This window comes from Condylostylus longicornis, unplaced genomic scaffold (genome assembly GCF_029603195.1).
Source record: "Condylostylus longicornis isolate FDR11 unplaced genomic scaffold, ASM2960319v2 ptg000064l, whole genome shotgun sequence".
NCBI classification, from domain to species: Eukaryota; Metazoa; Arthropoda; class Insecta; order Diptera; family Dolichopodidae; genus Condylostylus; species Condylostylus longicornis.
This window is the reverse complement of record NW_026578032.1, coordinates 1,148,664-1,172,013: the sequence shown is the minus strand read 5'-3', so window position 1 is coordinate 1,172,013 and position 23,350 is coordinate 1,148,664. Positions and strand designations below refer to the sequence as shown.

Genomic DNA, 23,350 nt, shown 5'->3' with positions numbered 1-23,350 from the left:
TGATTAAAAACTGCAAAATTAAGTTTAAAATCTTTAATATATGCACATAATGTATGTATTAATTTTGCATTTTATATTGTTAATTAAACCTCTCTTCATCACTTTTATATGCGGTAATTCAAAAACAAAATTAATACTTTAATTTACTAGCAGCTTGCTATTTTAATATTGCAAGTACAAGGTTTGTGTATATGCTTTAGTTTATTATTAATAAACACCACCAAAATTTAATTGAAATGATTTATTTTAGGTCGAAATACAGAAGAAAATAAAGCTGTACTCAATAGAATATAATTGGAACTGTGTATTGAAAATGAATTTTATGGTATATTCCTCTTGTCACCTTGTTTCCTCGGAAAAGTTTTGCATCACAGATCCGACGCCATGGAGCTGCAATTTCATTCGATAATTAAAATTTTTTTACTCCTTGGCCCATATACATTTCTAATCTCGTAGACACATCATACTACATACTTTAAGAAAATTTACTTTTAAGAATATGTACTCGTTGTAATTTAATTATTAGAAAAAATTGCATATTTATAGGAGTAGTAAATTCTGTCTCTGTAAATCATAATATTATTTAACGTCTTTGGCAAAATTATCAATGGAAACTTACTTTATATATAAAGTAAAAAACATAAAAAAAAAACTCATCATAAAATTTTATATAAATAAATAAATAATCAATTTTCTTTATCAAGATCATTTGAAAATGTTGCACATTTTTTTAAAAAATCATTTGCATTATTACAAACAAAATCATTTCTCCATTTATCACCTGGACAATTTATAAATGTTTCAGCTTGAACGCATGCAACCATCATTGTACTATATGGACTGCACATATCATGTTGTAAATAATGATGTATTGATGATGGTGGTCCTCTTTTATCTAAGACATCTTTAACTGCGAATATTAAAAAAAAAAAAACAAGAAAGAATAGAAAATGTTTAGAATATTTGAACTTAGATTTATTCAATTTATGAACATTATTCAAAAATTTTTGATATTTCCATTATTAAATGTAATAATTTTTCTAGAAAATCAAATAATTTTCATAAATCACTAAAACAAGAAACTATTATAGAAGATCATAAACTATTTATCAGTGAACTAATCTCGTAAATTATTTCAGTCTTGTTAAAAAACAACACAACATACATACATGCATTTAATTTCAAAATCTTAATTGGTATTAATTGAATTATTTCTTATTTTAAAAAGCTTATATATAATATATGGTATCCAATTTATTTATAAAATATTTAATTTAATTAAAAAAAAATATATGTATATATTTACCTTCTGATGAACATTTTTCAAATGCAATTTCCATAATTGGCAAAAATTCTTGGCTATTCTCCAATACTTTTGATAAAAATGTTCTGATATTCGTTTGATGAATTTCACGGTCGTGATCAAAGATATTTGTTGCATTGAAAATGCATTCAACAAAACACTATTTTTAATATATAGGAAATTAAAATTAAAATTAAAATACATACATATATAAAATAAATTTTAAAATATAAAGAAATTTTTTTTTTCCAATTCAATGTTTTTTTTATAATTTAAGTGGGTTAAAGTTAAATTTAATTAAATATATAGAAAAAATATTTATTATGGTTATTGTTTATAACTGACTTAAAATAGGAGAAATTATAATTGTGGTGAAAATATTTGGTGTGGTGAATAGAAAGAAATAGTAATGGTAAATTAAACAGTTAGGTTTAGTAGTTTTCAATTCTATTCATAATTCGATTTCTTTATAGTTTACCTTACTATATATTGGCAAATATCTCAAAACAAAGAGCTTACTTAGGAGTTATGGACAAAAATATAAAAAATTTCGAATTTTCTTTTCAAATATTAAGTCAAAATTTTTAAATTTCATTGGCTATCAGCACGTAAATTGGTCAACATAATAATTAAATTATTTTCGTAAATTATTTTCAAATATTTAGTGAGCTTAAAATCAGTTCTAAGTTAGTAATTTGACCGTTAAATTTTTCTCGTTCCGTGATTCATGTAAGAATTTTTTATATATTTCTTCTTCAAGCTTAATAATTAATAATTATTAATACAATAATTCCCAGTCTAAAATTTTAATTCTTATTTGCTAAATTTCTCATAAAACAAAATCTTCTAGTTTAGAAGATTTGAAAATTTAAGAACCTACCACCATACACTTTAACATATGAACATATACATACTTATACTTACAATGTAATTTAATTGAAATATCATTGACACTTATATACTAAATTAACTATTATTATAAGTACAAATATAACAATTGTTAATATTGTTGAATTACAATGACCTTGTCCTTTTAATATTTTACTTGTATAATGACCTTAAATTAAAAGTTCAAAAACTATAAAACAGAAAATTTTTGCTATTATGATCTTACTATATATACCATAATTTTTACCCCTGATCATTTCTTTAAAAATATTATTGTGATTTATTTACAAATATTATATATATATATATATATATAGATATGTAATATGTAATATTTATGTAAATATTTGTACATACATATATATGTATGTACATAAATTTTTCAACCTAAATTGAATTTATTTATATTTTATATTCATGTAGGTGTGATATATATAAAATATATGTACACATATACATACGAATATATTTATTTATCAACACGCGATTAAAATTAATAAGCATATATATGCTAAAAAATATTAATAAAAAAAAAAAATTGCTCACAACAATCATTTTTTTATTAATTATACATTTATGTATGTTTTTCACAAATTAGTTGGAAAACAAAAATTTGTAATAATATATTATTTGTATGAGAAATTATCGTAGTTATTATAAATGTTAAAAATTAAAAGTAAAATTCATAAAATCAAAGGTTAAAATTATAATTTACAAACATACATTTATTATTTATATATATATGCATACATATGTATATATGTGTACTAATATGGGGTGTGTATAGGTGTCTGTACTAGTTTTAAATATTAAAAAAAAAATTAATCTTAAATTAATATTGATTTTAGTGTTAAAAGAATAATATACAATAAAATATTTTAACAATAGTTAAGTAAGTATGTAAATATATTATTTATTTATAAAAGTAGAAAATGATTGAAAATTTCAAAATAATTTCAAGTACAAAAATATTTGTATTTGCATTTTAAATAATAATCTTAAATATTTTGTATACACAATTGAATTATTAAGCAATAATATTTTAATTCGCTAAAAATATAAAAAATTTCTAAAAATTTTTCTATATTTTTAAGATTTTTCGAAAAAAAATCGTGAAAATCCAGAAGAAATTGGCTATTTTATTGCCTACCTCTAGGGGGTGTTGAGTTCAGAGTCTGTGTACAATAATTTGAAAATTTTAATTCTATTATTAATTAAACTTTTACAAAACTTGTTAAATGATCACTTTAAAAATTATTTTCTTGTATAGGATATGAATACGCTATAAAAGCTTGCCAATTTGAAATTTATTTAAAAATTTAAAAAATTTATTTCGGAAATGTTAACAAGGAAGATTTCTTCATACAACTCCAGAACAAATGGATTACATATTATCAATTGAACAAGTCAATTAATTGAATTTATTATTAAATTTTATTGAATTGAATCAAATTTTGTATTATATAAAGAAATAAATCTAATGAGAGAGCAATTCATTGCTTTGATTTTCGATATTCCACCGAAAATATACAGAAACTTTAATATTATTAAAATATAGTAAACTATTATAAATAAACTGAAAGAAATTGATATATATCAAAAATAATTGATATATGTGTCATAATCTTGGTGAAAAATATTCTTAATCTTATTTAAACACAAAACTTAACTAAAAAATAATGAAATATTTTACAAAATTTTTAAATTTATTTAAATAAAGTATAATACCATTATATATTATTATAAATTATCAAATTAATAATATACTTGTTTAATCATCAGTAGTAAGTATTATGAAAATAATAAAAATGGTAATCACATTGTCATATTACATTTATAATATGCGTAACCAGTAATAGTAAATGTTAAAATTATTTTAGTTTAAATTTGAATATTTTATTAACATATGACTGAAATATATGTATAAATTTATCCGGTATTATAATTACGATATGTACGATATATAAATATACGATATCATGAGCTCTTTTCCAATTGTCAATTAAAAATCCAATTGAGCAATTAAGAATATTGTTAAAACTATTTTACAAATTAATTTTACTATGCGATCTAAAACCAATAATCAATATAATTCTAATATAGTAATCAGTAATTTGTAATACCATAGTATTTTATAAAAATTCTAAAAATTTTTGAGTAAAACTATCAATATTTTTTTACATTCATTTCTCATAAATTATTTTCAATTTTATTTAGCAAAATTTCTTTTAACTTCAACTTCAGTATTTTATACATTTATATGCATAGACAATATGTGGCATCTTAAAGTAATCTTAAATTAATTTATATACATATATATATGTATACATATTCACATATATTATATTATATATACACATAATATAAAATTAACCCGTTTTTAATCGATAATATAAATATAAAGAAAACATTAACAATTATATAATTATAAAATAATTCCATATTTAACACGATAGATTAGGTAATATAGATTTATTCAGGTTATTCTGATTTCTCATATTGTTATACATGAATATATATACATTATATATATTGTTATATCGGTTGTTATGATACTTGTTTCTTCATTATCATTATCACGAATTTTTAGAATACCTTGAATACTTTTTTTTTTTATTTCATTTTTATTTTTAATTTAGAATTTAATAAAAAGCATTTGTATATTTTGTATTATAATAGCAGTTATAATTCTTGTTATTTATTATATAAGTAATAAAATTAAATTACTAATAAATATTGTTTAAGATAATAAAATGAATTAAAATAAAAGAAAAATAAATAAACTATTCTACGGAAAACATAAAATGTGCATTCATAAATTAAATATTTTGTATTCAACGAATTCAACTTTCAAAATCAAAAAAACAAAGAAAAACATAGAGAAACAATAAAAAATTAGTAAAAAAAAAAATAATACAAATTTCTATTGAAAAAATGAATAGAAAATTAAATGAACTACAAAAATAATGAAAACACACAAAACAAAAAAAACAGTGACAAAAACCCATACACAAACATAAAATAAAAATAAAAGTAAAAAAAAAGACTTACTGGTGATAATGAAAACTTTCCGGAACCTCTTTGAAATTCAGTACAATTAGCACCTAATTTATCACTAATAATATCGGGTATAGGACAACAATCTCGAATATCCTATATATATGCATATACATATTTAATATATATACACATACAAATGAAAAGAAATGCAATAAAAATTTAATTGTGGTTTTTGGTTTTTTCTACAAATTTTTTTTTTAAATCTTAATTTTATTTATTTATTTATGCTTTGATATTTTTTTTTTGTTTTGATTAATTTATGCAAATGATAAAGGCATTTAAAGTACATACATACATACACATATATGTACATGTTATATATGCACAAATTAATTTTTGTGACAAATAATTATAATTTGAGACGAACACACACAGAGCACTAACAGCCTGATTCAAAAATTTTTACCGGTAAATCTCTTAAGCCGAATTCTGTAATTACTTAAAAATATTGTTACCTAGTTTATAAAATAACAATTATTGATCGTAATTTAATTTTCCCGTCTTATAAATTTTGGGGCATTAATGATAACACATAACATAATTGGGGCATTAATGAAAAAAAAATTATAATGAAAGCTATTACATTGATTTTATTGATTTACAAATTATGATTTGCTAAAAAACAAAACGTTTTTATTTATTACAAAATTAAAATGCATATCTCTTAATATAAGCTCATTTACTCAAAATATATTATTAGACATTTAGACTGCAAATGCTCTAGAGTGACTCTCATTTAAAATTTTAAACAAAATTTTTAATTGCACTTACCATATTTGGTGGTGGTAGTGCACAATTTATCTCTTTAGATGCAATAAATTTACTCTGAAAATATAAATTTACAAACAATAAATAAAAACAACACAAAACGATAAAAAGAAAACATGAAAACAAAAGAAGAAGAGGTTAAAACAAAGAAATAATAAAAATGAAAAAAAAATGTAATTCGTGAGCGTAAACCTCGAAAATTTTCATCAAAATTCTACAACATAATAAACAAAATGTAATTTTTATAAACAGTGTTGGAACTTTCATTTATAAAATTCATCTACAAAAATTAATTAAAATTTTCTGTTTTTTTTTACAAAATTAATTTAATAAATTAGTTTTTAATAGTATAGTGAGTCTAGTATAACTATTTTGAAAATAATTGTTGATAATTATAGAATAAAAATTGAAAATAATTAATTATTAAATTAAAATACATAATTAAAATTTCACGTTCATGTCATTATGCTCTTAATAATTTTGATCTCATTACAATTTTAAGGACAATGGGGCGGAACTTATAAATTCTCTTCAAACAAAATATTTATAATTTTAACATTAATTTCTTGTAAAAATTAGAAATTCATCATACTATTGTTATATTTTTTAAATAATTAAAATTTCACTAAAATTATTTTATAAATTCATTATTAAAAAATAAAATTATCATACAAGATTTTGGCCATAATAAAATTTATATAATAAAGATATTAAATTTTTTTTTCAAAAAGACTTCAAATTACAATAAATTTAATTAATTTTATAATTAATTAAATTAATATTATTAAATATAAATCTTTTATATTTTTAATTTTATTCTTTTATTTATTTTCTTTTATTCTTTTATATAATAATAACAGGCAAATATAATACATAGTTCCGCATTTCACTTTCACATCACGAAATTTAAACAAATAAATTCAACATCTTTATCTTATTTATGTTATTTTTAAACACTTTCATTGCCATTCTTATAGCTTTAAAAATTAAGCTAAAATAAAAATATTTCGCTAACAAAACAAGTTAATACATAGTCTACTATGAATATTATACATACTATATAAATTAAAGTTGAAAAATTATTTATTTAATTTATTGCAAATATTATTTTAATATTATATTTTAAATTAGATTTTATTATGTCTAAATACAACATGAATATAATCAATAATTAAAATCAAAATGATATGAAGCTAGTTATTACAAATGATAACATACAAGATCTGAATTACTGATATTGCTAGCATGGCGTATTAATTGGATTAATTATACCTACTTATGATTATTTAAATTATGTATATGCATATTTAATTACTGTATATGAAATATTTAATTTCAAATCACATTAATTCTATCTAGTATGCATTTTTGAGCCTAGATTATTTAGTAAATATAATAAATTCAATTGATTTTTTTTTTAAATAAATTATATATTTTAACATATAGTATGGAAGAAGTTATAACTCATTCATACATTCATTCATACATAGAAGTTATTCTCATTCTAGATATATATTTTTTCGTATGTATATACATTTAAAAATTTTCAAAGCTCTATTGAAACATAAATGTTATATACTTCAAAAAAATATTGTTATAATGTATATGCTACTTATTCAAATAATAGAAAATCAAATGCAATATATTATTATGAAATATTTTATATACAAGTATTTAATGTTAATTTAAACAAAATTCATATCCAAATATTGAGATATATTTTGTGAAGAGTAAGTACACATATGTACACCCTTCCACTGTCAATCTTGTTTAAAATAAAACTGTTTTTATAATAAATATTTCTAATTTAAACCGATTTAAACCAAATTTATAATTTTATTATATTTTCTTTTTAATACTGTTATAACCGGTAGTAATTGATTAGTTTTATGAGTCTTTTAAAATTTCGTATTAAAAATGTCAATATAATAAATATTTTTTTTATATAATATTTTATGTTAATATAAACTTGAATTTATAATTCACCTTATATATACTACATCTCTATACTTAGTATATGTATATTTGTTCAAATATAACAAATATTTGTATATTTGTTATATTTGATAATTTTATTTAAATTTTTTTATTTTTCTTAATTTTAAATTTTATATAATATGACCTCTAAGTTTTATTTGTTTTTAAAAAAAACAATATTATTGGTAGGTAAAAATTTTTTAACACAAAATCTGTTATACTACTCACTTATAAACCAATCATATATAAAAATATAAAGTTCCATCACTGATAAAAATTAAATATACATAATATACTCTCTTATTGCATATTATACATGCAAACACATATGTACGAACACACATATAAATTATATTTTGCATAATTGCAATGCAATATACATTTCATTTACTTACTTTCAATAAAATGAAGTAAATTACTAAAATTTGTATCACCGTTAGTATTTTATTCATTATTGTATTTTTTTTTTTTATTTTTTTATTATAATTGTTGTTTTCTTTTAAATCAATTTGTATACAAAAATTGAAAGTTCTTATTAAAAAATTTTACAAAATTTTTAATTGAAAATTTTTTTTTTTTTTAGTTTAAAATTAAAAATTGTTAAAACAAAAAAATAATGTAGGTTTATAATTGCATATAAGTAATTTTTTTTTTCAAATTCAAAATTAAAAATTTTTTCTTTATTTATTTTACTTTTTTTTTTAATGAAAATTTAATAAAACACTTTAATAATAACTGTCGTCTACCGTACTGTACATAAGTCGTTTGCCATCTATATAAAAATATTTTAAATATTGCCGTCTACATACAATATGTAACGCATATGTTATTGTTATTGTTATTGTTATTATTATTATTTATCGTTATAATTTTCTTTATTTTTTTTTTGTGTTGTTTTACTATTATTATTTTATCGTTGTCTATACTGTTATTTTGTTGCTTATTATAATTTTGTATTGACTTGCTATCTATTTAGTGTTGAATATAAAATGTTAATTGTTCTAGCCGTGACATCAAACTAAATATATTTTGCTTGTTAATGGTTAGTTTTGTCAAGTTAAGTTATTTTATTATGTTATTTTTTTGTTTTTTTTTTTTTTGGTTTTTTTTTTTGTTACTTATTTCTTTTCTATAGTATATTTTCATGCACTACATCTGGCATATTTTATATTATGTATATATACACATTCATAATATACGAATCTTATTTTTAAAGCAGATATTTGTTAAAATTGTAAATTTATGATAAGAATTGATTGGTTTTCTTAAATTAGATTATATCCTTGTAATAAACTCTTCGTAAATAAAAATATACCGTTATGATATATTATAATAAACAAAAATGATATCATTGATAAAAGCTTAACATATAAGGCTTTTTCATATCGTGATATATAGCGAAAAAGACATTGTGATATATAGTGAAAACTATACGCTATATTTGTATTCATAAACAAATTTTGCTAAATTAATTTGTTCATAAACATTTCTAATGTTTCGCAATAATATAGTGAAATCAACTTGAGTAGCGTAGTTATAAAATATATTGCATATTCATCAAGTTATTAGTAATTCGCAAGATTGCATTTATAAAAATCTCTATATCATTATAATTAGCAACCCTGTATATCATTTGAAAATCGCAAATTAATATGCGATCAAGTTTTGATCACATATTCATGTTTTGAGGAAACGATCCCTCCATAGTTTTCAAAAATATCACAATTTTCGAAAACATGTGGGTGTTATACTATTTTTTCATACAAAATATCTGTCATACAAAAATTAATGATGGCCACTATAATATTAATTTATTATTATCGTAATTGTTATCGTAAGTAGATATTCATTCTAACCGAATTTAATCCTTTCCTTATATTTCATTGCTTTAAATAATTTGTTTTCTTTCATTTTTTTTGTTTTTAACTTTTAATTTGTATGATTTTAAGCTCCGAAAAAATGTTTAAAACTTTTGTGATGTGCTATCATGTGTATTTTAATTTTTTTTTTTTTTTTTTTTTCATTTGTGTTTTCTTTTTGTTTTTTTGTTTTATTTTTTCTTAATTTTATTGTTATACTTATATTGTTATTGTTGTTGTTTGTGAAGAGTAACTTGCTACTCTTCCAGTAATATTTTAATTTTTTTTCCGTAAAAAAAAAAATTGAAAAAAAAAAAATAAATAACATAAATGACATAAAAACCAAAATCGCTCAACCGAGTTTTAACAAAATACAAAACAAAAAAAAAAAAACAATAATAACAATGATAATAATAAAGTTAAAAGAAAAAGAAATAAAAAGCTGAAGGAAAGTCACTGATGGATAATTGTGCTTACTTAAGGATACTTTTTGCCTCTTGCATCTAAAATTTAAAATTGATTTATTGAAGAAATACACAAGTTGTGATACAAGTCAAATATTTAATCTATTATTATAATAGCTATTTATTTTTCTTAGTTTTTTTTAAAATCGAATATTAGGAATATTTGAAAATTACTTGTATAATATTTTTATTAGTATTGTATATTAAGTTATAATAATATTGAATATAATTTTTATAGTGACCTGACCGGGGTTTGAACCCGAGACCCTTCGGTTAAAGGACCGGTGCCATAACCACTGCACCAATGTTTTTTTAATAACCTCAAATAATTAATATATAAAGAAAAACTACGGCAGGCTAGTCACCTACCTAGTTAAACCCTATGACGCTATGAAACTAGTGCATGAGAAATCATTAACTAGCCCTATGCTCCTTCTAGGAGTGAACAAAGGAAAAAAAAAAAAAAAAAATTATTATAATAGCAGAATTCTTTTCTTAATTATATAAAAAATAATTATTCCTTACAAATATTTCATTAATTATAAGATTATTTTATACTTAATTTCTTTAAAAATTTTATTTTATTCATTACTTTCGTTTTTATAACAACAAATAATTTTACACAGCTTCCTAAAAGCTACAATTTTAAATAATTTATTTAATTTATTTAAATAAATTCTATTTTAAAATAATATTTTATTTATTTTATAATTGTCACATGTAAAAATAAATAAGTAAAAATAAAATTAATTCACAATAGTATTAAATCCGAAAATGTCAGCAGCTATTTATAATTAAATAGTAATTATGTATTGTTTTTATTAATAAGTCGATGTATTTAGATATAAATAAATTAAAGATAATATTTTACCGAGTCCATTTAAGAAAAATACGTTTTCATAAAATTTAATAAATTTTCATGTAATCTCAACAAAAATGGTAATTCATGAAATCATTCATTTGTACATGCAAATAAATTTATTTCAATTTAATTTTATACTTTTATCATTTTAGGTAACAAATTGAGAAAAGAAATTCAATTAAAAAATTCTTAATGTGATTTGAAGATAATAGATTTTCATATGTGTTAATTTGTTAAAATGTCTGAAACATATATAATTATACTTATATAATTTGAAAATAAATTAACCATTGAATCATTTTTTAATCCAATAAGATCACTTTTGAACCAAAGGCCATTTGCTTGCTTAAATGGACAGATCACTTCTCAAAAAAAAAAAAAAAATTTGCAGTATTAAAACTGCTTCATATTTTCCTATCAATGTCAATAGAATTTAAAAATTATGAATTGTAACACGATATCGAAAACTTCGCTCATAAAATGTTGCTAGCCTAAACATGCGTAATTTTACGCAATATAAGAAAATTACTATGGGAAATGCAATTAAATCATATGAACTGTTTTACTTTTATAGAATAGTTAAAAATATATTGCGTATTAATCATGTTATGTTTTTTGCAGTATTGCGTCTCGCATTTATTTGCATTATTGAAAATCTCTAATATATTAGACAAAAAAGGAAACGATTCGTAATATAGTGTATTATAAACTTAAGTGTTAAAACATTATAAATTATAAAAATTAATTTTGCGTGAATATGAAAATTAAGTTATTATAATAACTTTACTAATATAAATTTAAATACATACATATACATACATACATATTTAGGTATATGCACGCTTTAATATTGATATTTACTATGCGTCATTCGCATTAATTTATATTATTTTGTTTTTTTATTCTTTTTGTTTTTTTTTATTTATTTCTGTATTTTATATTATATTTGCTTTTTTCTTTGAAAATGTTAATTCATGTTATTATATAAAAATTAAACGAAAAAGAGTTTATTTTATTTATTTTATTTATTTATATATTATACATATACATACACATTCACATATACATATATTATATATTTCTCTTCATATTTTATTTAATTTTTTTTTTTTAAATTAATGTATATATACATATATATATATAGTGTATCTCAATATTGCTCATATCATCTTGATATAATTTTAGTTTACTATATAATTAAGGTCATGGGAAACTTTTATTGAAATAACAAAAAAGTTGAACAAACTATACAGAAAGTAATAAGCTTAAATGAAAATTGAAGTACGATAACTATATGTATACATATATGTAAATATATATATGTATATTAAAATCATTCTAGTTGATTCAATTACATAATATGTATATAAAAAATATTATGTTTGCTATTCTTAAATATTTAGAATATTTATAATTAAAATTTTAATTTGAAATAAAATCAAAATGATTTAAATTTTCTCTCTTTTGAAAAAGAATGTGTAATGTCAATTATTCAGAAACTAAATGTAATATTAATGATTGTACAAATTATATATTCATTAAAATCTTTTAAAGTCTGATAAGTTTTCCTTCAAATACAAACTACATGCAACTTAGTTTGTTACTCCTATACTATAAGTGACATAAATAATCAGCAATACAGCAATGAAAATGTTATATAAAATACTTTCCTGATTCAAAAAGAAATAAATTTAAAAGTGGGAATTATTCGTCATTTTTATGTTAATTATAAAACACGAACGATTCCCACTTTATTTCTCAAAATCAAATTCGATAATCAATTGAAAAAATTCGATAAACAATTTAAATTATTCCATGGTTTTATTATATTTTTCTGGTTGTAAAAGAAAAAAAAGTTATAATATACTAAAAATTAGTCATTCATTTTCTTAATATAAATAGCATATTTATATAAATTTTAATTATAATAATAAGACATTAATTATCATATCGATATAAATATTATTTTATAACATATAGAGTGACCAATGTGTTTTAAATTACATAATATTACATACATTTATACATATTATACATTTTAATCTCTTTATAATAAAAAAATATTATAAAATATTATTTTAATTATAATTTACATTAAATAGTCTTTTATACTTAATAATGACATTAATTTTGATTAAATGTTTAATCTAACTAAAAAGTTTCTCTTCCAAGTCTTTTGTTGTGCTCTCTAAATGAACTGAATTCAGTTTTATACAAAAAATTTTTAAATATTTATTAAACTTTTTTTGCTCATACTCAAAAGAAATTGTAAGGAATTCAAAAAAAATAAATAATTGAATTTTAATAAATGAATATGAGGTGACATTAAAAGTGTTTTATTGTTATCAAAATTAAAATACTTAAGTGTAACATAAAAAGAAAATGGATATATAAAACGTTATACATATATATCATATAAATAGTATATTTATTAAAAATACGAAAAAAAATAATAATATTAATTCGAAATCCCTTTAACATAAACAGTACATACATAAAGAAGAACATGCGTTTTAAAAACTAAAAAATTTTAAAAAACTTAATTTTACTTTACAAAACTTGAAAAAACTTTAATGATTGAAAAAGTATTATCTCAGCCCAGCCGCTTTTCATAAAAAAACTTTATAAAGTTTCTTTCAATTTTTGTAAAGTTTTTAAAAACTTTCTTATACCAGACAACCTATTAACTATTACATATACAACTTTTTCAGCTGAATTTTAGGTATATTCCAAAACTAAAAAAATTCAAAATGTGATATTGCAACTTTGGGTAGAAAATGCAGTTCTTATAGTTAGAACTTCAAAACTTTCAAATTTTTATGGTACAAATTAAATGTAGAGCTTTTAAAGCTTTGCTGATGAAAAACTTGAACTATATATTCATCTGCATTTGTTACATGGTACCAATTTATTAACGCATCGAAACTCAAATGCGCATGAGTTTTGCGATGAGTTTTTTTACATTTTAGGGTCCCTGTTTTAACAACATCCATAAACCTTTACAGTGAGAGCTGATTGTCTCTTGAGAATTGGTTCGAGACAAAATCGGATCATGGGTACAAGTACCAAAGATCTAAGGGTTTTGCACCTCGAATACTCGTCGATGGGACGAGTATTTGAGTGTACAATAATTTTTTGTCCATAATCAATTACTATAATTTGTCAACAAATGTAAAAATACATACATACATATGTCAAATAATTAAAATTATATTCTATTTTGTAAGTCGTATAAGTTTTAACTATTCCTTGTTAATAAAAGTGGATATCCACTAAAAATATTGTAGTAATTTAATTTCGTACATTTGAGGAAGTGCCATGCAAACAAAAATATCGATTTTAACTAATTCCAATGAATTCACGTATTTAGTTTTTTTTTCTACCAAAAAATATTTTTAAAAGAAAAAAAAGTAAATACAAAAACTTGGTAGAATTATGCCAAGAACATATATGTATGTGTGCGTTTTCGCTTCAACTGCCAACCAATAGTTAAATATTTTTTAACTCAAATAATTAGTTATCAAACCAGTTTAGTTTTCCATGTTGTGTGTAAAAGTAAAATTAAAAATAAATTTTATTCAGACGACAAGACATTGAGTGGAAATTTACTTTAAGTCATTCTATTTTTCTTTGTAATATACGTTGCTATCTCTACTTTTAAATTGACATCTTACTTTCAAAATGACGTTTATTGTGTCATTGGAATTTTCTATCCTTTCCACATAAATATTTCATAAACGTAGGACGTGTGTGAAACTGTTTTAAAATATTTAAAAGTAAGTAAATTAGATTTCCTATTTAATTATTAAATCTATAGAATGTGACAAAATAATACTATTTAAAATAAAAGAAATTCATTTTAAAAAGTTGTTTTTGTTGATGATATACACGTGCGTAAAATAAACCTTGTTTTTGAGGTTATATGACCGCACGCTTTGTAATGAAACAAAACTAATTTTAATTAATTTTAGGTTTCAAAAATGACAACAGCAACTATCCGTACTCGTAAATTTATGACCAATAGATTATTATGCAGAAAACAAATGGTCTGCGATGTTTTACATCCAGGTTTATCTTCTGTTAATAAAAAAGAAATCAGAGAAAAATTAGCTACAATGTACAAAGTCACTCCTGATGTTGTATTCTGTTTTGGTTTTAGAACTAATTTTGGCGGCGGAAGATCAACTGGTTTTGCTTTAATTTACGATTCCCCAGATTATGCCAAGAAATTTGAACCTAAACATCGTTTGGCGCGTCATGGTCTCTATGAGAAGAAACAACAAACAAGAAAACAACGTAAAGAACGTAAGAACAGAATGAAGAAAGTCCGTGGTACGAAGAAAGCGAAAGTTGGACAAGCTACCAAAAAATAAGTTAAAATCAGGATTATTTTTTTTAATTATAAATTTCAAAATAGTATATATTTCATTATGAATAAACTACTGTTTTGAAAACAATCAAATTTTTTTTTGACAAATTATGCATTTAATATACGTATAACGTATTTCATACATGGATTTGTACGAAAAGTTTAAAAGCATTAAATGAACAATAATAAGGGTATCAAAGAGGACATGCCAACGATACAACCAAAAATATTTCAAGTTTTGAATGCAAAATCTATGTGCTAGCTCTGGTATTCAACTGAGATGCCTAACTATGTTGGACAAAAATGTTTTCTAGGTATATGACAGTAAAACTATAAACCTAATTTCAGCACCCCCCTCATTAAAATTCACTAAAAGTAACTAAACAATGTCCTTTTAATTATTTCGACAGTTTTTATTTTAAAATTATAGGATTTTCATGCATAGCAACCTTACATTAATATGATTATTGTTATCAATTACTCTAATGTAATACAATGTGCATAATTTGGATTAATGCATTCAAATATGTGCAATACTACTCGAATTTACATTTATTTTAACCTTGACCTTCTACTACCAGGGTTCAATTTTCGATACATAATGGGTATAACAGGTGATCTCATACCTAAAATAAAATATTCTATTATTGTTTTAAAAAAAACAGGTGGATTAGTTTGAAGCAAGCATTATATAGATTTTATTTTACTGTTTTCCCGCTTCGTGCAAGAAGTGAGTTTATGATGGTTTTTTGTTCTTTGCTTCAGGTCACACATATATGATGTATTCAATTTTCTTCGAATCCCATATGAACGAATCTTTATCCACTTAGTGCATTTAAAGCCGTCTTGAACCAGAGTAATGCTCTCACGTTTTATTGTAGCACCGAAAAATCATTAGCAAAAATAGAAGTGCAAAAACAGTACGAAATTGTGATAACATTGTGGTAACACTATTGAGCTGCCATATTTTATCCCAATTGACACTGACAGTATGCTTCAATAAAAATTAAGAAAAAAAGAAAAACAATTAGCAGTTTAGCACTATCTTGTGATAAGGAATAATTTGCGATTTTATTTAAACTTGTTATAATATAAAAAGGAGAAAATTTAATATAAAATAAAATAATTTAAGTAATGTTTTAAGGAAGGTAATTAATTCAAATGTTTAAACCGAATTTGCTATCACGAACGTTTAAAGGTAAATATGCAAAATTTCTATTAATAGATTTAAAATTTAACCTACTTCTAATCAATCATGATGAACCTACTTTTAATCAATCGTTCCTTAAAATTGTTCTTCTGCTTTTGGTTCTGATATATCATAAAATATATGAAACTAATTATTTAGACTGACAAATAACTTTTAAAATTGAACTTAGAAGTAACTTTAAATATATAGGTAGATATATAAATTCGCTTATATTTAACTATGTATGTAGATTGCAATCAGACCTCACCATTTATGGAATTTCTTATCACATGTGCTATTTTTTGTTCTAAAATAATTTTTTAGTTATAATCTGAAATGAAGCTTTCAACAAAAATTTTAAAATTCCACTTGAGTACAGCTCCTTTTTTAAATTAATGTAAAATAAGTGAATAGGTGTCTATCTATATTCATACATTCATATGTAGGTTTGTATCTATTTAACAGCACAGAATAAACACAATTTACAAACAAGGAAAAATATAGAAGCTATAATATTAAATATGTTAAATTTTTTTTTCAGTTTGTGAAGTTTTCCGAAGAAATTTTACGGATTTACCACCAAAAAATTTTAAAATAGAACGTGCCTTATTGGTGACAAAGTTATCTAGATATGAGTTTGAGCGTTTGCGCAACCCAAAACTCTCTGAAACTGAATTAGAAAAAACTTTAAGAAGCCGAGGAACTGACTATGACACTTTAATATTTCTACATAATCTACATAAGAATTTTGAGCATAGAGTTGCAAAAAACTTTAAAAATGCGGGCGTTGAAGTGAAGCTAATAAATAGGTAAATATAATTGCAACTTATTAATTTTATTTACCCATCAATATATGTATAACAAAAATTTGTAAATTGGAACATTGACGCTTGTCTTAAATCATTTGGAACTTTAGCATTTCTAAATTGAAAAATTTCTTTTAATTACTTTTATTTTATTTTGAAACTTTCGTGTATAAAAAATAAAAATGTTGGTGATTTTCTTTTGTACTTTACAATATTTAATTTAATTTTTCTTTTGTGCTATTTTTATTTTTCCTCTTCCCTTCCTCATTGATTTTTTTTTCTCAACTCGTTCATTGAAAACTTTAAACAAAAAAATTAAAACAGAGTCGAATTTAGGACTAGTTTAGAAAAAGAAACACTGAAATGGGCTGACGTTCTTATCCCAATTGGTGGCGATGGAACATTTTTACTATCGGCAAACCGTGCAAGTCCTTTATTTGCAAAAGGAAAACATAAAACACCAATTGTTGGTTTCAACTCTGATCCAGAAAGATCGGAAGGAAGACTCATGCTTCGTAAACAATATTCTGAAAATGTGGAGGAAGCTGTTAAGAGAATAATAAAGGTAAAATCCGTACATGATATATAAACTTATTATTTTCTTTATAAATTTTTGTTGTAGGGTGATTTTAAATGGATGCAACGTTCAAGGATTCGCGCAACTCTTTTGGGAAATAATGGAGAAATTCCTGAATCAGTAGATTTGCACGGTCATGCTGTTTCTCGTATGGAACAAGAAGAAACCCGTCCAGAGTACTTAAGCCCTGAATTCGCTCTCAAATATCGAGCAAAAATGAAAAGAATTCTACCTTATTTAGCTTTGAATGAAGTATATTTAAAAAAATAAATTTCACTTAATTTTATATTTTTAATAAATTCTAATTTATGTCTCAGGTTTTCATTGGTGAGACAATGTCTGCTCGTGTGTCTCATTTACAAGTTGTTTTAAATCACTCCGATGTAGTAAATAAAACAAAATGTTCTGGACTATGTGTCAGCACCGGAACAGGCTCCACATCATGGCATACAAGGTTAGAAACCAACAATATCTACTCCGCGTATAACAAGTTAGTAATATATTCCCTGGGTTGTTAATTTCTATTATTGTTTAATTATTTTTCAAAATGGATGCTTTTTTTTTTGCTGATTAACGTTATTTAATTTCTTAAACAGATCTGATATATGTCCAAGATGAAAAGCTTGTCATCGTTTTAAAAATATATTGTAAAAGTTATAAAGAATTCTACACAAAATCCAGTATCTATATTTCAATGAAATAATATTCATCTAACAAAAAAAAAAGCGATTCTTATCAAATTGCTATTCAAACAGTGCAAAGACGTTAATATTTTTACCCCCTTCGTAGTGTGATAAGAGATTTTGTTGTTTATGTGTATATACCTATACGCTATATATGAATAAAAATAGATACATGTTACACTTATATATTTTCCAAACTTATTCTATAAGTAAACGGTTGTCCTTCAAAAATAATTGCGTTTTTGCAAATTGTTTTGTTGTTTGTAGCTAAATAAACTACAATATTTCGCCATATTAATATGTATTACTAACTTTATTTTAAGTTTTTAACGCAATGAAAAACTCGAATTGCAAAATATTTTGTTTAATTTGCTTGGTTTACATTTTTATTTCAATTTTATTTTAATATTATTGAAATTTATGATTTTATGTTATTTTTTTAGCATTAATCGTATTACAAATCAGCATATTGAAGATTTAAAGCAAGTTTTACCACAACTCAAAGAAATGAATGTTAATGTTGGAGAAGTAGTAGAAAAATACAATCAAAATTTAATATTTCCAGCTGGTATGTTAAAAAATTTTACAATATAATATAAATTTCAGTTGATATTTTTAAAAAATTTTTAGATGATCCAAGACTTTGTTATTCAGTTAGAGAACAAATTTGTGTTGGAGTATGGCCTAGTCCAAAAGAATTTCCATCAAAAAATTTTGTTGATAATATTGTTGTTAAATCGCGATGCATTGATGCATGTAAGTTTTAGATCCAAAAATTTGATTTTATTAAAAAATTAAGTAATCAATTTCGTTTCTTGAGCGATGTTTTAAATCAGTAATATTTATTTTATTTTCTGATTTACATTTGAATTTTTTTTTTATTTAATTCATCCACATTTATTCTGCTTTCAAGATATATTTGATCGTAATACATAAGACTTTCTAATATCAATAACAAATGTAATCCTAACAGGAATACAGTTGTTAAAACTAATTTTATTATAGTTAAATAATCAGAATTCAGTTTAAGAGAATCATATATAATTTCAAAAGCGTTATTGAAAAATGATACAGCAGCATGTACATTCCATAATAAACCCATAAATAAACATATTTTAAACTTGGCATTCTGAAAATAACTTGATCAAAATTTATCAATCATGAATTACTTATATGTACATATATTCATAATTAAATTTATGTATATCACCTTAAAAAGAATTGGAAGTATCATTAAACTTGAAAAAAGAAAATTAAAAAAACAGAATAATAAGCCAAATGAAGCAGTGGTAAGATTTTTGGTTATTTCAATTCCAATTTTTTCAGCATACTTCTTATCAGTATCTACGAAATCGTTTTTAAAAATATTTTGTTAAATCTCTTGAAATCAAATATAAAAATGTTAAGTATACTTAATATGTCATTAGGGAGCCATTGTAACTCTTCCTGTTTATATAAAATTAAAAAAATTACATAATTGTATATTATTAAAACTGCTACTGGTAGTGATTTATCATATCCTTTTGAATGCTAAAACTTGTAATTTTTTAATAAAGTTTTTATTTTTAAATATTTACTTACATTTTTGAAAAGCATTGTATTCGTAAGAATTGTTTTGAATTTAAAATCAATGATATAAATTCAATTTTTTGTAAAAAAAGAAACAAATAGAATTGTTACTTTGTATTTATATACATATGTTAAATTCAAAATAGTAAATATATATAATTAATTATTTTTCATTTCTTAAAAGGCCTAGTGATTGATGGAAGCATTGCATACCCTTTTAATGATGGAGCAAAAGTTTTACTGGAAAATCATCCTGAAGATGCCTTGCTTACAATTTCATTAGACTAAATTTACAATATTAAAAAATATCTTATATAAATGGTGTTTATATCATAACTAATTATTATTGTGCATTTACTTCCTTATTATATTAGAAGTTATAATTTAAGATTTTATTTTTAATTTATTTTGAAAAGCAGAGCTTAAGTGATAAAATTTTAACGAATAAGAAAATAAAGTAACAATTTTATTTTGTACATTTGATTTAATTGTTTTGATTTTCAATTAGCTAAGATTTCATTTTGTTTTTTATCTTAACATATTTTGGTAATTTTTTAATTTTGTGCTTTTCTTCTTCATTTGTCCTTTTCGTTTCAGTTTTCTTCGGTTTTAATTTCTTTTCAAAACGTTCTGTATCTATTGTCTTAAAACGTTCGTCTTCAATCAATTCCGATGGTTTCTTTGACTGCTCCATTTGTGCTCTCCTTTCTTTTTGTTTTTGTTTCACTTTTTTTAGCTTTTCCTTCTGTTTTTTCTTATACCTAAAGTTTTAAATATATTTCTTTAAATTTATTGAAATTTTTTAACTTACTGTTCTCTTTATTGAAGATTAACTTACTGTTCCTCCATAAAATCTGGATCTAAACCTTCTAAAATCCATTTTTTTCTTCGATATACATGAGCCCTTTCATCAAAATCTTTATTATCCAACGTAATTTCATTTTCCCTCCGAGCTACATTAACTTGCATAAATATCCTTTCAACTAAGCGTTCTTTAAATTGAAGAATATTAATTTGATATTGTAAACTACTAAAATATCAACTTACGATCGACAGGATGTTCCGTTAATTTAGTATTAATTTCAGCTTCAATTTCACCTAAAAGCTCTAAATCGCGAGGAAATCGAAATATTGAAATCGAAAGTCCAGAACGGCCCGCCCTGGCAGTGCGCCCAACTCTGTGAATTTTATTAATTGCATATAAAGTACGTAATAAACCAAAGAAATGAGTAAGTGTGATATAAATATTTTACCTGTGAATATATTCCTTTGCTTGTCTAGGTAAACGATGGTTTATTACTAATTGAACATTAGGAATATCCAATCCTCTTGCGGCAACTACAGACATATTAAAATTTTATTCTGAAAAGGTATTAATCTAATATCATTTTTATAATTTACCATCTGTTGCAATTAGAGTTCTAACATGCTTAGATTTAAATTTATTTAATGCTGCAACCCTTTCTTTTTGCCTCATAAAACCATGCAAGCAAACATTATCTTGTCCTAGACTGTTAAGCGTCATTGATAAAAGTTGACAATACCTAAAAAAAATTCATTAAATTTGTCTGATTCCTTAATACAAAATAATTTTACGTACTTTTTAGTGCTTGTAAAAATCATCACGTTAGCTTCTTCATTGTCTTCCCTATATTTTCTCAAAACTTCCACTAACACCATGTCTCGATCATATTCTGCACAAAGTACATATCTTTGATCTAAGGTTTCTACAGTTGCTATTTCACTTTCTTCCGTCCACTCAAAAACATTATTGTTTAAAGGGAAAATACTTGACTCTTTAATAAAATCTTTTAGTGTTGCAGAAAAAAATAAATTTTGTCTATCTTTTGGTAAAAAATTACGTATTGTTGATAAACTTTCATCAAAATCCCCATTTAACATTCTATCGGCCTCATCCACGACCAAAAACTTCAGTGAATCAAAAGAAAATGTAGCACAACCAGTTAATTGATCTGCTAAACGACCAGGCATAGCAACAACTATATGTGGCCTAGCCATTAAATTTTGACTTTCAATCATTTGATCGGTTCCACCAGCAACAACACACACTCTAACCCCCATTGGCTGCCCAGCAACTTGAAATTGTTCTGATATTTGATAAGCCAACTCATGAGTAGGTGTTAGAACTAATGCAAAATATGCAACAGGTTCTTCACTTAGTTTTTGTAAAATTGGTAATGCAAATGCAAACGTTTTTCCAGATCCAGTTTTAGCAGCTCCTAGACAATCATCTCCATTTAATATTTTTGGAATACATTCTTTTTGAATAGGTGTAGGCGCTTTTAATCCTGAAATTCTCCGATTATTAGAAAATTTAGTTTATATTTAAAAAAATTTATTTTTACCAAGTTTTTTTATTTGTTTTATTAACCAATGTGTTATTCCTAAGTTTTTAAATGCTTCTTCGGGCTTTAATGAGGTCATTTGAAAAATATAAATTTTTCTGCTTATTATTAATGAAGATTAATAAAAATATTTACAACTATAATTTATAAGTGTATATTTACATTTTCGACAATTTCACATGTGGTGTTTTGACAATTTTGCATCACAGCTTATCATGTTTACATATTTGTGATTTCTCACTGGTTCGTGCCCAGAATAAAAAAAAAATTGAATTAAAGGGGTAGTTTACATATCAGATTGACAATTTTCATCATACTTAGATTGAAATTTAAATTTTAAATGATAATATTAATAATGAATAATATTACCTAAAAAATATGAGATTATTATAATATTCATTATAAATTATATATAATTAGTACCTTTATGCCATTTAAATTATCAAAAAAGCTTATATAGTAATATTTTTGTAATAAGTTCAAAACTTGATTTTCATCGAGCTGAATTCTTTAATATAAAAATTAATTGTTGGAATGAAAACTCAGAACAACGTAAACACGTAAATTTTCAAATAAAAAAACAATAAATAAATTTTTGTACACATGTACA

General features: G+C 22.6%; 4 protein-coding genes across 7 annotated transcripts; 2 read left to right on the top strand and 2 right to left on the bottom strand.

Moving 5' to 3' along the window:
* Nucleotides 1-670: 670 nt before the first annotated feature.
* On the bottom strand, nt 671-8,839 carry LOC129612285 (general odorant-binding protein 66). Its single transcript, XM_055525841.1, has 5 exons — nt 8,392-8,839; nt 6,023-6,076; nt 5,243-5,344; nt 1,307-1,463; nt 671-910 (listed from the first exon to the last, which is right to left on the bottom strand). The coding sequence occupies exons 1-5, from the start codon at nt 8,446-8,448 to the stop codon at nt 687-689; spliced, it is 594 nt and encodes a 197-aa protein (XP_055381816.1). The 5' UTR covers nt 8,449-8,839; the 3' UTR covers nt 671-686.
* A 6,023-nt stretch (nt 8,840-14,862) lies between these two features.
* On the top strand, nt 14,863-15,643 carry LOC129612259 (40S ribosomal protein S24). The gene is made up of 2 exons (XM_055525809.1): nt 14,863-14,957; nt 15,153-15,643. The coding sequence occupies exon 2, from the start codon at nt 15,162-15,164 to the stop codon at nt 15,552-15,554; it is 393 nt and encodes a 130-aa protein (XP_055381784.1). The 5' UTR covers nt 14,863-14,957; nt 15,153-15,161; the 3' UTR covers nt 15,555-15,643.
* Nucleotides 15,644-16,584: 941 nt separating this feature from the next.
* LOC129612216 (NAD kinase 2, mitochondrial) lies at nt 16,585-20,850 on the top strand. 4 transcript variants are annotated; one of them, XM_055525743.1, is made up of 8 exons: nt 16,585-16,748; nt 17,281-17,548; nt 17,882-18,110; nt 18,168-18,374; nt 18,440-18,576; nt 19,249-19,373; nt 19,436-19,561; nt 20,559-20,850. In XM_055525743.1, exons 1-8 carry the CDS (start codon nt 16,712-16,714, stop codon nt 20,660-20,662), a joined length of 1,233 nt encoding a protein of 410 aa, XP_055381718.1. In that variant the 5' UTR covers nt 16,585-16,711; the 3' UTR covers nt 20,663-20,850. The 4 variants fall into 4 exon arrangements, with proteins under 4 accessions (XP_055381718.1, XP_055381716.1, XP_055381717.1 ...); XM_055525741.1 differs by having other exon boundaries at nt 18,440-18,612; XM_055525742.1 differs by having other exon boundaries at nt 17,870-18,110.
* A 29-nt stretch (nt 20,851-20,879) lies between these two features.
* LOC129612215 (probable ATP-dependent RNA helicase Dbp45A) lies at nt 20,880-22,906 on the bottom strand. Its single transcript, XM_055525739.1, has 7 exons — nt 22,741-22,906; nt 21,975-22,683; nt 21,776-21,918; nt 21,628-21,712; nt 21,422-21,552; nt 21,213-21,366; nt 20,880-21,135 (listed from the first exon to the last, which is right to left on the bottom strand). The coding sequence occupies exons 1-7, from the start codon at nt 22,817-22,819 to the stop codon at nt 20,883-20,885; spliced, it is 1,554 nt and encodes a 517-aa protein (XP_055381714.1). The 5' UTR covers nt 22,820-22,906; the 3' UTR covers nt 20,880-20,882.
* Between the last annotated feature and the right edge of the window lie 444 nt (nt 22,907-23,350).